Below are 16,890 nucleotides of genomic sequence, written 5' to 3' on the forward strand. Positions count from 1 at the left end.
TTCCTGAACAATAGCTCCCTGGGCTTGTTTATAACAGCTGAGCTTAGCATGTTCTGCTAACAGCTTCTTCACCCAGATCTCCCAGAGCCCATGCCTGTTCTGCCTCCGCATCAGCAACACCTGTTTGGGGGTTCCCCGCCCCCTCAGCATGCCCCCACAAAGGAGCTCTTCTCACTCATGTTTGAGAGCCTGAGACTCAGAAAGAATCGCTCTGGAATCTCCACCCTGTCTCCCACCACACAGCGAGAGGTACTGATTTAAAAATTCTCGCTGAATCCATGATTGCAGGGACTTAAAAATTCATCTGCTAACGCAAGGTCAGCAGTTCCAACCCACCAGCTCCCGTAAGCAGTCACAGCCTTGAAAACCCAAAGGGGTAGCTCCTCGCCACCCGAGAGCATTGCTGAGTGAGTTTGGTGGGGGTCAAAGGTTCCTGGTTGTTGGCCTGGAAGTGGCTGGGGAAGTGTGACTGTCTAGCTCAGAGAGAGGTGGCCCCAGTCAGAGCTCTGAGAACTACTGAGAGGTTTCTTCCCCTTCCCCATCCCCATTCCCTGAGGGTGACCATGATGACCACTAGAACCCCTCTAGTGACCATGGTGACAGGCTTGGTCATCTGGGCAGGCTGGAAGGTTTCATGGCCCAACTGCTGGGACAGGGAAGGGGAAGGGAGAGACCCTGGCAGGACCCTCTGCTGGACACATTTTTAACAGTGGTGTGAAATGGATAGTCCCATCATTGACTAGCAACTAGAACACAGCCTACGGAGTTCTGGTGGCACAGTGGTGACACACTGGGCTGTAATCCACAGGCCAGGAGTTCAAACCCCAGCAGCCCTGTGGGGGAAAGCTGAGGCTTTCTATGCCTGTAAAGCTACCATCTCAGAGACTCACAGGGGCAGCTCCTCCCGGTCCTGACAGGTCACTTAGTCGGTACTGACTTGATGGCACTGAGTAGGTAAGTATACAACCTCCCTCCACTGACACCTGCCTCTAACAGCGGTTCTCAACCTCTGGGTTGCGACCCCTTTGGGGGTCGAACGACCCATTCACAGGGGTCGCCTGATTCATAACAGTAGCAAAACGACAGTGATGAAGTAGCAACAAAAAGTTTTATGGTTGGGGGGGTCACCACCACATGAGGAGCTGTGAGGCTTTAGGTCACCACCACATGAGGGTCCGAGGCTTTAGGAAGGTTGAGAACCACTGCTCTGAAAGCACAGAACTAAGTCCCAACCCTTTCCTTCCGCCCCTACCTGGCTCTGACACCTGGGGTCACAGGTGTCTCTCCTCTGGACTAGACACTGCCCCTCACCGGCCGGGAATCCCTGATCTAAATCCCAGTCTAGGCCCCCCGCGGGCCTTCCCGAAAGTGAAGAAGACACATCACACCACAGCCAAGTGGAATACAAAAATAGAGCCTCTCTTTTGTTTAAAAAAAAAAACAAAAACAACAAACCCAACAGCAAACAATTATCCACAACTAGACAGGCCCCAGCTCCTCCCCGGCTGCGGAAGCGGTCCAAGGTCGGCCGGGTTCGGCGGTGCAGGGAGGGCCGGGCGGTGCCTATCGGGGCTCCGGGGCCCAAGTCCTCTGGCTGCCCCGCAGGCTGCGCGTGAAGGGGGGGTAGTTGAGGAACTCGAAGCGCAGGCTCTGCTCCGTGGTGTGGTGACCGCGGGGCAGCCGCTTCATGAAGTGGACTTCGCGCTGGTGCTGGCGCGTCTTGGAGCCCTTGCGGGGCCGGCCCTTGCGGGTGAAGGCCATGTACCAGCCCTCGTACTTGGCGTTCTGCAGGGCCGTGTAGTTGTTCTCCAGCACAATCTCCGTGAACACGCAGTCCTTGCCTTTGCCGTTGCTCTGCAGGTAGGGACCGAGACCCCGCGTTACTGGGCGCCGTGCGGAGCCGCCCCACCCACCCCCGCCCCCCACTCCCCGCGGCCCAGGCAGAGGGCAAGCGGCCGCAGACAGCAGGCGGACACCCCAGCAGATGGCGAGGTGGGCACCCGCTCTCTAATCCCTTACAACCCGCAGCCCACCCGGCAACTTCCTGTCCTCCTGGGCTGCAGTGACACATGGCTGGGCCCCAACACAGAGAGGCAGAGAGGGGGGCCCAGCACGGGCCCGCCTGGCCTCCTGCCCACGGGGCTGGCCAGAGTCACTGGGGCTCTTTGCCCACCTGCCCCTTCAGCTCTCTCAGGACCCTGGGGCCCTGGCCCCTGGGCAGTCACCCTATGGGGGAGGGGAAGCTCTGAGCCCCAAGGCCCAGAAACTCAGGAAGAGGGGTGCTTGGGGCTGGAGAGGCGCCGTGACTAATGGGGCCATTTCAGAGCTAGGCTGAGGGGCTGGGCCTGCGGCTTACTGAACATTCCAAATGCTGGTACCATGTAATTGGACATAATAGCAAAGCAATTTGGCGATTTGTTAAAAAGATATATGGAATTTACCACCCCACCCCACCCCCACCCTAGCCCCTTCCCTAGCCGGCCTTCCTCCTCCTCAGCCTTCAGAACTATTCTCGTTGTTTCCTTCTCCCTTGCCTCCCCTGCTCCTACCCCAATCTTCAGGTAGCTCCAGGGCAAGCTGGGGCTTTAGGGGTCCCACAGGGCTGGCTGGGCGGCTCCCCGGGGCCTCCAGGCCCCACCTTCCTGCTGGGGCCTCACCTTGGCAATCAGCTTCCCCTTCTTGTTCATGCAGATATAGAGGCCGGTCTCAGCGCCACGCACGCGCACTCGACTCCCAAAGGTGTCGGTCTCCACAATGAGCTTTGCTGTGAGAGCAAGGAGGAGGGCTGCTGATGGACAGAACCCCGAGCCCTCCCCTGCCCCTCCCAAGGCCAGGTCCTCCCCCCAGCTGACCCACAGGCTTGCCACTCCCAGTAGCCACCCCTAGTGTCCCAGGGTCTGAAACCCAATTCTCAAAGGCAGAGCACCCCTGAGAAAAACAAGCTACCCTTTGATCCTGGTTTTCTACCAGGTAGGACTGAGTTGTATGGTAACACTCCAAGCCAAATGTCCTTTGGCTGGTGTTGCACTAACCAAAGATCTCTGAGCTCTGCGATTCCTTCCAATGGCAAAGACTACGTGCACCTGCCCCACAGATCTTAACAACCGTCCCAGGGGTTCCGGCCCCCACCCACCCACCACCTCCTGCTTCAGACTCCATCCTTTGGCTGGTCCCAGCCCAGTCTGCTGAGAAGGAGATAGGATGGAGATGGCTCTCCCGACCCTAACAGCCCAAAGCCGATCGTTTTCCAACACTGCAGACACTGGCTGAGAAGACCCTGTCCCTTCCCCATTGCTTTCCAGTTCCCATCGTCCCCAGCTCCCATGTCATGAAGTCAGCAACTCCCTTGTCTCGCCTCCATCAACCCCATCATGGTAGGTTGTGTCATCACAGGCAGACACCACTTTCTGTGGGTGCGTAGGGGAGAAAGTCAGGGTGCTTGCCTCAGTCTGGAGACCTGTGAGATGGGATTGAGTTCTGTGCCCTCCAGCCCTACCTGTGACAGCTCTGGTGTCACAGAAGCCTTAGTCTCTGCACACTCCTCCCTTGGAGGTTGTCCCCGAGAGGGGAGGAGGCTGCGTTAGGTGTCTGGAGATGGGACAGAGCCCAGCTCTGCCCTCCTGGAGACAGCAGTCCCTGACCTGCACTGACACACGGGCCCTTTCTCTGTCCCTGAGACAGAGCAGAGCAGAAGGCTGGCACCAAGGTCAGCGTGGCAGTCTCATTGACCAGTCTCTGACGGCCCCCTACTCACACAGGCACTGCGCTGAGACCCAGTGGCCAAGTCCCCGGTCTGGCCCCAAGTCAGCCACAGAAATGCAGCTGTCACCTCCCCTCCCACCCACCTTCTTTAGTCCCAGCCAGACTGCCTTCCAGAGCCAGGAGCAGCTGCTTCTAAGGAGCCGGGATGGCCACTGAGGGGGCCGAGAGAGGACTGCACTCAGAGGATCCTGACCACACGGGGTGGGACAGCTGGGGATGGAGCAGGTCCCTCGCTGGGACCCATGAAGAAGCCATCAACCTCTGCTATGTTCCCCCAGACTCCACCTGGCCCAGCCTCTGTTTTGCCTCCGAGTCTCCAGGTCTACCCTTCCCTGTCCTGCCAGCAAGCTGCACCCGGGCAGGCACCTTAAGGAGCCTCCTGTATACTGCAGGAGGGAAAAGGCCATCCGAACCCAGAGCTCGAAGATTGAATTTCCCTGCCCCTGAGGCTGCCTAGCTTCCCCTTCCCACTGAGAACCCCAAGGATGCTGGACCATTTGCTCCAAGGGAGCAAACCCAGGAGGGGCCAGGCCTTCAGTCCCTTTCCTAGGAAGGGGAGAAGGGTAGGGAACAACCAGTTAAGAGGGACAAAGGGACCTTCAGCTGGCTGGCCCAACCAGCCCAGCAGGGGAGCTGGGCCCACTGGGCAGCTGCCCCTGCCCCCACACCATGCCGAAGCACCCCCACTCTCCTTGCGGGATGGGTCTGGGGAGCCTGGGCCGCAGTTTACAACGGGCTTTCCCCTGACCTGGCTGGCTCTTGGAAAGCTTAACATTTTCAAGCCTGTTCTTCCACCCCAGTGACAGATTTATCCCAGGAAAATTATGTCTCCTTCTCCAGCTTCGAAGGGAAGCCAGCTCTGTGGATGCAGAAAAAAATGCAGCGAGACATACTCGATCCCCCAAACTGGCTGGAGAAGAGGAGAAAGTATTCAGGAAATGTTAAAAAAGGTGAAAGTAAGAAGAGTTTTAATCGTTCTGCCAGACGCGGGGGTCTCTCCAGAGATTCACAGAGAACAATCTTGACCCTCTTTTTTTTCTTTTTGGTAACATTTACAGACTTGCAACTCCTTTCAAATGCCACATCTGAAAAAGGGCTTGTTCTTTTACTGTTTTATATCCTCCTTCATTTTTCTTCTTAGCTCTTAAAATGCCTCACCTTTTTATTACATTTTAATAGAGTCTTCCCTTCGCCTTTCATGCTTGTTTAACTTGGTCATTATTTAAAGATTTTTTAAACTCACAATAATCGCTCTCTAAAAACAACACCCGCCTCCCGGAGGGCTTGCTTTTCTCTGGGCACCTCCAGGCCCCTGGAAATTGGCCCGCTTTCAAGCCAGGAATATTGAATGTTTTAAAAATCAATCAGCCCACAGCCCCTCCAACCGCCAGTAGCTCTGGGGATCACCACCCCGCCGGGAGCCGGGAGCCAGGAGCCGGGAGCCGGGAGCCAGGAGCGGAGCCAGCCGGGAGCCTGGTCCGGCATCCCGGTGCCAGTAGCCGGCATGGGAGGGACCTTTTCCCAGCCTAGTCCCCAGGTTCAACTGGCTTTGAAGACTCACAGCATCCCTTTTCCAAGTAAGGAGGGCTGGAGGGGGGGGCGGGGGGTGGTGGTAGTAGACTTTCTCACTTCTCTATCACTCTCTACATATCTGAAGTCTGGGCCCCCTCCCCCTAAAGCCCCTGCCTCCACCTGCCGGGTGTGTGGAGACAGAGACCTGGCTTCACATTGGTCTGCCGCAGGGATGGGGCACCTGTGGGTCAAGCTCTCCCCAGGCCAGATGCCTGGGGCTCCCGGTCCTCCCTGTTCCAGCAGACCCTTTGCATTCACTCGGTCCCTTCTCCAGGCCCCCGCCTGCTCAGAGAGACCCAGGCGGTCCCGGGCCCTCCAGCCGGCTTTGGCGCCTTACCGAAGGGGTCGCCGTCCTCCGCCATGGCGTTGATGCGCTTGTTGGCCAGGACTTGCACGTGTTTCCCGCTGGTACGGCTGTACAGTTGGTAGGTCCGGATGAGGCGGCGGCTGAGCTGATCCGTCACCAGGCTCTGCTCCCTCACATGCTGTGTAAAATTAGGTGAGGACTGAACAGTTACCTTTAGGAAATTGAAAAATACACAGCACGCCATTATAATGCTACTCTGCCCAGGGGCCCGAGCGGCCCCCAGGGCCCTGCCCTGCGCATCCCTCCGGGCTCTTGGCTGCCGCCGCAAGGTGAGCGCCTGTGCAGCGGCCGCCGGCCCCCACCTGTTGGGAACCCGCAGAATCCTGCCAGCTGCAACTGGGAGCACGCGTCCCGGGTCCCCTGGTGCCCTGCCCCGGGGCGGCCCCGGCAGCCTGCCTGGATGCTTGTAAGTGGGGCGGGGGGGGGGGAGAGCCCTCCTCCCGTGACATTTATAAAGAAATGCACGGAGCCAATGTTGAGGGCTCCCGATGGCTTGGCCGGCTCCCCGGCGAAGGCTCCGCAGCGGGCCCGGAGGGGGTCCCTTCGGCCACCCTGGACTTCGCCTGACAGCGTTACCCCGGGGCCGGGCTGCCTCTCTGCTCAGTGGCCAGGTGTGGCAGTCTGCCGAGTCCCCAGGCACTCCGACGGGCGGACCGACCGAGCGAACGACCGGGCTGCACGAGGGAGCGGGCGCTTGACCGCCCGCAGCTGCTCTCTCCGCGTCGCGCTCCCTCGCTGTGTGACCTGAGCACCGGTGCTCCCTCTCTGTTCGCCCGCTCGCGGCGGCGGGAGCACCGGACTGCGGCTCTAAGTCTGGGGTGCCCTGGACTGGCGACCGCTGCCCCCGGCGCCCCGGCGCCCGCCCGCCCGCCCGCCGCCGGCCGCGGGCGCCTTACCTGGGCTTGGAGGCAGAGGACCAGCAAGTGCAACAGCCTGCGGAGACAAAAGCGGGCGGAGAGGGGCGTGAGCGCGGGCGGGCGGGCGCGGGCGGGCGGGGACCGGCATCGGGACTTACAGGCAGCGCAGCGCCGAGCGGGGGCTGCCCATGGCCGGCGGGTGCCAAGAGGCGGCGGGGACGGGCGGCGAGGCCGGCGCGGCTCCGGGCCCTGGACTGTCGTGCTCGCCGCGCCGAGTCGCCTGCGCCGCTGCCGAGCCGGTGGCCGCTGGCTGCTGGCCCGGCGGGCGGAGGGTAACGGGCGGGCGGGGGCAGGGCGGGGGGCAGGGGGCGGGGAGGGGCGGGCGGGCGGGGGGCGCCCCCGCGGGGTGGGGTGGGCGCGGTGGCGGAGCCGCAGCCCCCCGGCGGAGCGAGCGGGCCGGGACGCGGCCCGGGCGGGGCGGGGCGGCGGGCGGGCCTGGGATTGGGGGTCCCAGCCAGGGGAGGGGTCTGGGGCCCGGCCGAGGGCGGGGGCGGCGGGGGGAGGCCTGTGGGCACCTCCCCACGCTGCCCGTCACCGTGTGCTCCGAGCTCGGACACGGCGGGGCCACCCGCCCGGTAGGACAGATGCGCCTAGTCCCGGACCTGGGGTGCCTCTGAGATCCCTACTGTGTGCTGGCTTGGAGGCCGTTCTCTCCCCGTGCATGTGCCACGGAGAATCCGGCTGGCTCCCCCATTGCTCCCCGCGGAGCTGGAGGGGCGCTCTCAGTCTCTAAGGAGCCAGAAATGCCTCCCCTGATCGCCACCACCCGCGTGCGTGGCCCCACAGCTGGAGCTCAGGAGGTCCCATCCACTCCGTGTGGAAAGCGGACCCCAGAGGTCCCTGAGAGAGCTCACAGCCACCGCCACCAAATCCTGCCAGCAAACGCCAAACTCACTGCCGCTGCGCAAAGCGACCCTATCGGCCAGATGGAGCTGTCCTGGTGGGTTTCCGCAACGGAAACTTTTTCGGGAGTTGAAAGGCTCGTCTTCCCTGGGAAACCTGCAGGCAGAGAGAGCAGAGAGAATGGCTTTCCTTGAGTCGGGGCCTTCGTTGGGACTGTCCAGCACTTGGCACCCCCTGCCCTCCTCTCCCCACCTCCTGCACAGCTCACAGTCACCTGTATTCCTACCATGTACCCATGTACAGGGAGCTAACTTGTGCTTTGGGTACCGGTGATCCCAGGGATTGCCAAAGCCTTTCCCTGCCCCCACTAACCAACTCATTGTAGGCAAAGGCTTCTGGACCTACGAGAGACCCCTGTGTCATACTGCTTCTGTGGGAGTAGCCTGGGTGGGGAGAGGGGCCCTTGGAACAGATATTTCTTCTTTTTTTAATCGTTTTATTAGGGGCTCATACAACTCATCACAATCCATACATATATCAGTTGTGTAAAACACATGTGTACATTCATTGCCCTCATAGTTCTAAAAACATTTGCTCTGCACCCAAGCCCCTGGTATCAGCTCCTCATTTTCCCCCTTCCTCCCTGCTTCCTCCCTCATGAACCCTTGATAATTTATAAATTATTATTTTGTCATATTTCTGATCAGCAGGTGAAGTCACAGGCTGGAGGGGATGGATGATTCCAGGAAGCCATTAGGAGAGAGGTGGCAGGCTGACACTAGTCCGAGCAGCACAGCCGGGTTCTGCCTGCCTCTCTTCTCCTTGTGCCCCACAGCTCCTACTCCCAGTGCTGAGAAAAGAGAGTCCCAGAAGCAGCCTCCCAGAGCCCACCTGTTGTCCCCTCTAGGCTCCTTCATTCAGGTAGCTGTTGGCCACCATGATAGGGATGGGGTGGGGGTGGGGTGGGCAGGGGTTAGGGCTCACTACAGAAATAACAGCTCCTGACCAGACAGGGCAGAGCTAAAGCTAAGTGAATAGAGGTTTGGGACACGGGTGAGGGTTTTAGATAGACCTTAGCCCATTGGTAACTTCCCCCAGCACAATTTGCCTTCATCACCCGCTTCTTCGCACCACCATTTACTGAGCACAACGGTTTGGCAGGTGGTGTCCCCACTCTCCCAGACACCCCCACCCCCACCGCTGGGAGGTGGGTCCATCAAAGGAGATCATCAGGCAGGCTCCGATGGCCCTCACTGTCACCCACCCAGGTCACTTCTTTTCCTTCATCATGTCTCAGTACTGTGTGGTCACTAGCTGAGTGCAGGCCTCCGCCTCTGCCCTGGAATGTAAGCTACAAGAGGGCAGAGGGGATGGCGTGTGAGCCCCATCTTGCCCTCATTAACCACTGGATAAGTGAGGGAAGGGGCAGCCCTTTGAGGAGAGTCTGATGGGGACAGCAGGAAGCAGAGGGGCAGCACCACAGGGCAGCTAGGGGTGCCTGCACTATCCTTCAATTGGATGTGCAGGATTATGGGGTCCCAAGTAGGAAGATCCCTGGGCCTTGTTCTTCCCTGCAGAGGGGGGAGGGCAGGGCAGAGCACCTGGCTCCGACTAGCTTCAGTCCTGGTTCTGGAGCGGGTAGAAGGTTCTGTGGACCCTTTAGCTGACACTACCCCCCATCTTCCCAAGGAAACAAGGATCCTGGTCTTACAGGTCCACTCCCCAGCATGGGGGAGGGGCCTCTCAGAACTCCTGCACACCTGGAGGCTCTCCAAAATGTACTCTTTCCCCCTAGTAATAGTCCATTTGGACAATCCCAAAGTCTAGGGATCTGGGGGCCAGGGTTGGAGATGACGCACCCCATAGCAGGCACCCAAGTTGCCAGGGCACATCCCCATGAGTGACAGATGCAAATGGACTCTTGTCCCCCTTCCCTCCCTCCTCGATTGCCTCCCAGCCAGCTTGCTCCTTCCTTTATCTTATCAAAGCCCCGTAATTACAATTGCTATTTGGTTTCCTCGAATCTGCAATCAGAGCTCCCGGGCCCTGATGAGGGAAGCCTGTCAACCTGATCGCTGAGTGACAGCCCGGCCACCTTCCTTGGCTGCCCCCACACTCCACAAACACACACATACACTCTGCAAACACAAACACACACTCCTCGCCAACGCAAACACGCCCTAGCCGGGGACCCAAACACACACACCTTCTGCCTTCCTGGCCAAACACATCCCTGGCCCCCGCAGGGCCAGGCCCCTCAAATAGCCACCAGCAGCCACCCCGACGGCAGCTCCAACGCTTGTTCAAAGCGCCGCAGACTCCCGGACACCGTTCAAATGCAAATCACCCAGACTGCGTTAAGCGCTTGGGGCCCCTGTCTGGGAGTCCCCACCCAAGGACCACCCGCCCCCCATACGGGTCTGCCCCTCCTCCAGTGGTCTATCACCCCCCACCCTGAAGTGGGCCCACAGTCCCCAAAGCTCTAAGACAAAAGTGAATTGGCAGCGCTTGGGGGTAGGGGTGGAGACTGATGTGGATTGGGCCCCCACTGAGGGCACACTGAATGCACGGGGCCATCAGCAGGCTCGCAGGGGGTTCATATCCGGCCAGGCCACGCAGGGGCTCTGGGGTGGAGGATCACCTAAATAATTTTTTCCTGCACTCAGCCGTCTCCCCAGCCTCCAGGAGAGCCAGCACGGAGTTTGGCACGTGGGGGCAGGGGAAGGGATGACTTGAACATCAACAACCACTTTGCTTCCCTGCTCGAATGGGAACCTTTCCCAGAAAGAAACGAATGGATGGATGGGTGGTTGAATGAATGAACAAACTCAGCCTCAGTGACTTATCCCTCACCTTCTGCCTAAAATCCTGTCACCCAGACACCTCTCCAGACACACAAGCCATGCTCCACGTGTGGGCCTTGGAGAGGCTGCATGGGGAGTGACACCATCACCAGTGTTTTGGGTTTTTCAGCCACATCCACCAGAGGGCGCCAGACACCTCCTCCCCACGTGTCTGAAGTCAGTGAATGGCTCCCACACCTACTCTGCTACTGCAGTCCCCTGGATACCTGGAGGCAAAGGGTTCAAGAAACTCCTGGGTAGACTGGGGAAGAGGGTTCTGTGACCCGGACTGCCACCTCACAAAGGGAGACGTCTTTAAGAGGTTGCACGTAGGGGCCTTGCTCCCCAGCACAGCTGGTAAGGGTCTTTTGGAATTTGGGGGGGGGGTGTCACTCCCTGCAAAGTAGACTTCCCCAGCCCTCTACCTGTGCCCTCCAGTTCTATCTCAGGCCCCTCTCTTCCTCCCAGGAGCTGCTGGTGTGATGTGGTGTGGCCTATCCCCAAATCCTGGTTCCTGTCCATCCTTAGCCTGGTTGGCCCCTGGCTGTCTCAGGATGTAACCTTTTGTTTGTTTGTTGGCCATTGACACCCCGCTCATCAACACAGCTGCTGAACTGCTGACCCCAGAGCAAGCTGCTCATGCTCTAGGGCCCACCAGGTACATCCACATCCAGGGCTCAGCCAGGCGCAGCAGTCAGGGGCCAGAGGAACTGCTTCCAGGTACCAGAGGTCCTCCGACCAGGCGGTATGCTGGGGGGCAGGAACCCCTCAGCTCAGGCGACCAATTCCCAGGGGTTCCCCACCCCCCATATGCCAGGCCACCGGGATTCTGGTTTCTCTGTCACCCAATCTGGCCAGCCCCCTCCATCTGGAACCCGGAATCAGGTTTCTAAGGACCAGCCCTGTGCAAGACCGCCTGTAAGGCTCAAAGAAGCAGCAAGGACTGGCCCCCACCTGACCCCTCATGGGCCCTCCCTGGGCCTGAGCCCCTCACAGGGCTTGGGATGCACATTCCTCAGGCAGCTTAAGCCCCCTTATCTGCCCCCTGCCCATCAGCCTGAGTGCTGACAGAGACCCAGACCCTTGTTTGGACACTGATAACCTCCTGGAATGGCCCACCCCCGACCCAGAGGGCTGGGAACAGTCTGGGTGTTGGGAGGTCCCCTCCAGCAAGGGAGTTCAGGGGCCCCTGAAACAGCAGGATCCCACATTTCCCCAGGCCCAGGGAGACCCTCAGTGCGGCCACAGTGCCACCTGGTGGTCCCTAGGGGAATGTCATCCCACACAAGGAAGAAACCACTCGAATGAATTGTCAAAAAAACACACATGCCATTTTATTTCAACTTTTATCCAAAAAATGTAAAAAGGGGTAAAAATGTGTAACCTGAGCTTCAACTACTGACCTCCACTCCTCAAAAGACGATGGGGGGACAGTGGGGAGTCAGGCAGAAGTTGAGAGTTCCTCCCACCCTGGGAGAAAAGGGAAGCCCTGCCCTGGTTGGCTAGGGGACAGGGCCCTACGGAGAGCGGGCCCCCTTTTCTCTTAGCACCAACCCAAGCCCCCCAAAACCCTCCTCTTCAATGGAGAAGACAGTTCGATCTCTTGAGCCCTGTCCAGGAATGCATGGTGCAAGCCGCAGGTCATGGGCAGGCTGACCTGTGAGAAGACAAGGGGTCTGTACCTAGGCCCGATCCGAGTCTTCCCCAGCCAGGGACCACCACCCTGGTGCCCCCAACTCACCAAGGAGCGCTAGCGCCTGCCCCTCTGTTTCTTGGCAGGCAGGACGGGGCACAACTCAGCTTCCCCCTCCTCGCTGTCTTCTTCCTCACTCTCCTCTTCCTCCTCCTCCTCCGAAATGTCATTGCTTATAGTAACTGGTGGACACACCAACAGTTAAAATGGCTCTGGGCCTGCAGGAACACTGACCCCACCCACAGCTTAGGGGCTAGGTCAGTGGTTCTCCACCTTCCAATTGCGGTGACCCATTTAATATAGTTCCTCATGTTGTAGTGACTCCCCTCAACCATAAAATTATTTTCGTTGCTAATTCATAACTGTAATTTTGCTAATGTTTTGAATCGGGTGACCCCTAAGAAAGGGTCATTCAACTCCCAAAAGGGTCACGACCCACAGGTTGAGAACCGCTGGTCTAGGTAGAATGACTCTAGCTAATAGACTGGAATGCCAAGGGAGGGCAGGTCACTGGAGCAGGTGAAGCAGATGATGCAGGAGCCCATGCATGCATGAGGGTCCTGTTTTGGGACTGAGCTAAGAGATGAAGCTGGAATGGAACAGAGGGTGACTTGCCGGAGTAAACTGGATTGAGGCAAAGGGCAAGGCCCGGGTGGCACTCACCAATCTGGTGGCGCCCAGTGATACACACAGGGCCGGAGCCTGACTTCAGGCGGAAGGTCACAGGTGGCTGGAGCTGGAAGTCATCAAGACTGAGCTGAAGGAACAGAAGCAGGAAGGGTTAGGGAAGCTCTCATGGCCCGCCACCCACTCCACTCCACTGCCACTGTGCGGGGGAACTCACCATGGGCTGGCAGGACAACTTGAGGTTGGCCACGGGGACTGCAATCTCCTGATGGTCGTGATTCTGCGCCACGACTTCCACCACATTACACTCGTCCTTGGCGCCCTCAGAGAGGCAGAGCTGGAAAGAGACAGGGCTTCTGTGGAGGGAGGCCTCTCCCCTAGGGTGGAGCCCCTGGTGTGAGGAGCGGCTCACGTGGTAGGTGTGAAGGGGCAGGGGAAGACGAATTCCAAGGCCAGCCCTGCGCCTCACCACCCCCCATCCCCGGTCCCCCTCCCGCGTTCCTCACCATGGTCAAGGCCAGCACGTGCTCGGCGTCGTCCTCTTCCTCTACCTTGAAGGTGAAGGAGCGGGTGCCGCCGTTAAGCTCACAGCCTGGGCGAGAGCAATCTTAGTGTTCATGAGTGTGGCGGGGCGGGGGGCAGGATTCCCCGAACCTCTGCCACGTGCAGCCAGCGACAGGCTGGCCCCTACACGCCCACCAGGCGTCCTTCAAACTCCAGAATGCCCGGCTCGGGCCCCGCCCTCGCCCCGTCCCACTGGGACGGGCCCCGTCTTCTCCTTCCCGCGGTGGGGGGGGGCAGGCGGTCCTCGGCGCCCACCCACGTCGTGCACCCAAACGGATTCCTGTTCCCCATCCCCGCCGCTTGTCAAGCCCGCCACTGCCGCCCCCCAGTACCGAAGAAAAAACTGTCCATCGTGACCGGGGCTGGGGCGCGCAGACTCCCGACACCCTTCACCCGGGCTCGGCTCTCCCGGCTCAGGAACGCTAGGGCGGCAGCGGTGCCGGCGGCCATGCTGCAAAGACCGTTTGCAAACCCCGCCTCCGACACGTACAAAGCGAGGCTCCCGGCCAGTTCCGGCCCCGCCCCTTAAAGGGGACGCTCGGGCGGAGGACGCGGGAGACGCGGGGACGGCTAGGGCCCGGCTGCTCGTCTCTCTCGGGAAGCAGCAGCCTCTCACACCCAGGCAGCCGAGAGGAGGTCACCACTGAAGAGCGGATTTGGGGGTCGTGAGCCTTGCCTATTTCTTCCAAAAGCCATCCCTGCTACCTTTCTCCCAGCACCCCCCTCTTCCAACCCACACGAAGCTCCGTTGAGGAATGGAAGCTTTCCCTATTTAACGACTGACTCCACGACCGTGAGTTTTTTAGTGCCCTTTCAACGGTAGGTTTCAGCGATGCCCGGGTTTTTAACCAACGGAAAATGCACTTACAGCTTTGTGCTGGACCTGGCTTTTGATTTAAAAGCGCAGAAGCCTTAGGTCCAGCTATCAAACTTGCCTCAATTTCCCCATCTTCCTAGTTTATCTCCTAAGTATACTTCCTGCTCAAATGACCCTGCAATCTTTCTGTAGCACAATTGTCCTCTGCAAACACTTCTTCTTTGAGCCTCAGATGCCGGCGTGACTGTTGATAGGTGTTCATTTCCAACTCGATAACGCAATGAAATAGTGCCCCATCCTCACAATTATGGTTGAGCCCATTGCTGCAGCCACTGTGTCAATCCAGTTCATCAGACCCTCCATTTTTGCTGCCCCTCTACCAAGCATGAGACCTTTCTCTAGGGAGTGGCCTCTCCAGACATGAAGTCTGGCCATCCTGCTTCTAAGAAGGTTGCAGTTCTCCCAAGACTTCTAATATTCTTCAGCAGCACAATTTAAATGCAGATTCTTCGGTCTTCCAGTCACTGTCCAACTTTGTTAGATGTCGTGGGATCAGCTCCAACTTCAGATTCAAACTGCTTTCCAATCCTAGCCATCCTCCGGATCCTAACCACGGTGTCCTTCAGACTAGTCCCACCAGCTAACATACCCACACTTCCAGATGTCCTTCAGACTAGTCCCACCAGTTAAGATACCCACACTTCCAGAGTGACCTGGCTTCTTCTAAGGCAGATTTGTTCGTTCTTCTGGAAATCCATAATATAGTCAGTCTTTCATAATTGAAAGACATCAAATCTGTCTTTAGGCTTCAATATTCACTGTCCAGCTTGCACAAGAATATGATGATTGAAAATATCAAGGCTTAAGATCAGGCACATACTAGTAGTCTTCCAAAGTGGTACCTTTGCTTAACACTTTAAAAGATTATCTTTTGCAGGTTTGCCATCTTGATTATCTTTTCCATGGGGGTGTGTAGCCAAGTGAAATGAAAAAAAATGTAAACCTCAATATTTTATTGGTCCAGTTTTGAGGATTTTTATGTTAAAAAGTCGTCCATTTGTAAGCCATTTCATCGGGGCTTGCTTCAAGTCCCATGGTAAAGTTGCGTCCTGTCTTCCTCCAATCTCGATGCCATTTTTGAATTGTTTGCTCACCATACATGTTAAGGATGGTCAAAGGATAGTCCTGATGGATACTAGTCTTGGTTTTAAACCCTTCAGAAGCCCCTTGTTTGAACAACTGCCCCAGGGTATATGTACAGGTCCCACATGAGCACAAGTGTTCTGTAACTTTTTTTCAGTGTTATCCATAATTTAGGATTCACAAGGCCAAATGCCTTCCTATCCAAAAGAAAACAAACATCTTTTTTATATTATCTGCTCTCAGCCAAGATCCACCTGACACCAGCAAACCGTACAACTATTTGATGATCTTTCTTTTTCGATTCTGTATTGAATTCCTTACAGCACTTTTGTCAGCGTACTGCTGTAACCATTTTAAAATGATCCTCAGCAAAATTTTACTTTTGGTATTAATGACATTCCCCCAGTCTTTCTTTGAAATGGATATCAATATCCATCTCTTCTAGTTGGCTGGCCAAGCTAGCTGCCTTACAAATTCTTTGTCATAGACAACTGAACATTCCCACCACTGCAAACACCTCAGTTGGCATTTCACCACTACCAGGAACTGGTTTTTTTTTTTGGTCAATGTCTTCAGTGTGGCTTCCTTCAATACTGTTGGTTCTGAATATGCTACACCTCACCTCAAACGGTTGACTGTAAACCAGTTCTTTTGGGTATGGTTGACTCTGTATTCCATTTTGTTTTGGATGCTTCCCACGTCACTCAAATCTTGGCCACAGCATTGTAATTTGGGTACTGAAGTTGCTTCTTTTACCTTTAAAAATGCCAGGCATGTTCTTCCCCTTTGTTTTTTACTCAAAGTCCTAGCACATTTCACCATTTTGTCTTCATCACCCTTTGGAATCTTCTCTTCAGCTTTTACTTCATTCTTTCTTCCCATTTACGTCAGCATCTTTTGTTCACAGTGAGTTTGTCCTTATAACTTTAGTCTTTTATTTCCTGTCGTTTTAATGCCATTTTGCCTTCTTCATGTGGATGTCCTTGATGTCATCTCAAACTGTCTGGTCTTCAGTGTTCAAGGCATCAAATTTATTTGCTGGCCTTGCAAACGGAGCATCAATTAACTCAAATGTGGCACTTGATACTGCTGTAGCAGGACCACGCCAACAATCTCTGAACTTGACTCAAAAACAGGCCAAGCAAGTCCTTTCTCCCTGGAGTCTTCTCTACTAATAGTTTGGTTTATTCCCCAAAGTTTTCCTTTTCACCCAGTCAGTATTCCTTATCCTACCCCAAAAACCCACTCACTGCCACACTTGGTTCCAACTCACGGTGACTCTACATGGCACAGCAGAGGGTTTCTGAAGCATCTCTAAGGGAGGAGAACCCCCTCAGTATTTCTCCCTCAAAAGCAGCTGGTGTTTTCAAAGTGCTTACCTTGTGGTTAGCAGCCCAACACAACCTACCACACCAACCTGAGCTCTTTCCCTATCCTAGCATATGACAGATACTCTTCCAAAGTAGGTTTCCTATTTTGCAACCAATTTATAATCATACTAAGATGTGGTCTGGCCAGGAACTGGTCTACCTCTTTTGGGCTTTTGCCTTTGCCTTGAGGGAAATTTGGAAGGAAGCTCTTTACAAGGATGGGAGTGAGGAAGGCTGCTTCTAGATCAGTTCCAAACTTGTCAACAGTTGGAAAGAGAAGGAATGCCTGATTGTAGGCAAGGGGTGAAGGACCTATGGAAAAGAAAGGGCAAAAAACGGGAAGCAGGTTCACACAACACCACACCACATACA

General features: G+C 56.7%; 2 protein-coding genes across 2 annotated transcripts; both read right to left on the reverse strand.

Moving 5' to 3' along the window:
* Window positions 1-1,460: 1,460 nt before the first annotated feature.
* Window positions 1,461-5,981, reverse strand: FGF8 (fibroblast growth factor 8). The gene is made up of 3 exons (XM_075534337.1): window positions 5,672-5,981; window positions 2,658-2,764; window positions 1,461-1,854 (listed from the first exon to the last, which is right to left on the reverse strand). The coding sequence occupies exons 1-3, from the start codon at window positions 5,883-5,885 to the stop codon at window positions 1,564-1,566; spliced, it is 612 nt and encodes a 203-aa protein (XP_075390452.1). The 5' UTR covers window positions 5,886-5,981; the 3' UTR covers window positions 1,461-1,563.
* A 5,632-nt stretch (window positions 5,982-11,613) lies between these two features.
* NPM3 (nucleophosmin/nucleoplasmin 3) lies at window positions 11,614-13,672 on the reverse strand. Its single transcript, XM_075533615.1, has 6 exons — window positions 13,521-13,672; window positions 13,131-13,216; window positions 12,842-12,961; window positions 12,661-12,754; window positions 12,046-12,179; window positions 11,614-11,961 (listed from the first exon to the last, which is right to left on the reverse strand). Exons 1-5 carry the CDS (start codon window positions 13,636-13,638, stop codon window positions 12,055-12,057), a joined length of 543 nt encoding a protein of 180 aa, XP_075389730.1. The 5' UTR covers window positions 13,639-13,672; the 3' UTR covers window positions 11,614-11,961; window positions 12,046-12,054.
* Between the last annotated feature and the right edge of the window lie 3,218 nt (window positions 13,673-16,890).

The sequence above is a fragment of the Tenrec ecaudatus genome, chromosome 16 (assembly GCF_050624435.1).
Source record: "Tenrec ecaudatus isolate mTenEca1 chromosome 16, mTenEca1.hap1, whole genome shotgun sequence".
In the NCBI taxonomy this organism is placed as follows: Eukaryota; Metazoa; Chordata; class Mammalia; order Afrosoricida; family Tenrecidae; genus Tenrec; species Tenrec ecaudatus.

What these genes read in the sequence shown, in the direction of transcription:
- NPM3 (XM_075533615.1), bottom strand. Translation starts at nt 13,638, where the DNA reads ATGGCCGCCGGCACCGCTGCCGCCCTAGCGTTCCTGAGCCGGGAGAGC. An exon ending in GATGGACAGTTTTTTCTTCG is followed by an intron (nt 13,217 to 13,520) that starts GTACTGGGGGGC and finishes GCTCTCGCCCAG; the next exon opens with GCTGTGAGCTTAACGGCGGC. An exon ending in CACTGGGCGCCACCAGATTG is followed by an intron (nt 12,180 to 12,660) that starts GTGAGTGCCACC and finishes TGTGTCCACCAG; the next exon opens with TTACTATAAGCAATGACATT.
- FGF8 (XM_075534337.1), bottom strand. Translation starts at nt 5,885, where the DNA reads ATGGCGTGCTGTGTATTTTTCAATTTCCTAAAGGTAACTGTTCAGTCC. An exon ending in GGAGGACGGCGACCCCTTCG is followed by an intron (nt 2,765 to 5,671) that starts GTAAGGCGCCAA and finishes TTGCTCTCACAG; the next exon opens with CAAAGCTCATTGTGGAGACC. An exon ending in AGGGGAAGCTGATTGCCAAG is followed by an intron (nt 1,855 to 2,657) that starts GTGAGGCCCCAG and finishes CCCTACCTGCAG; the next exon opens with AGCAACGGCAAAGGCAAGGA.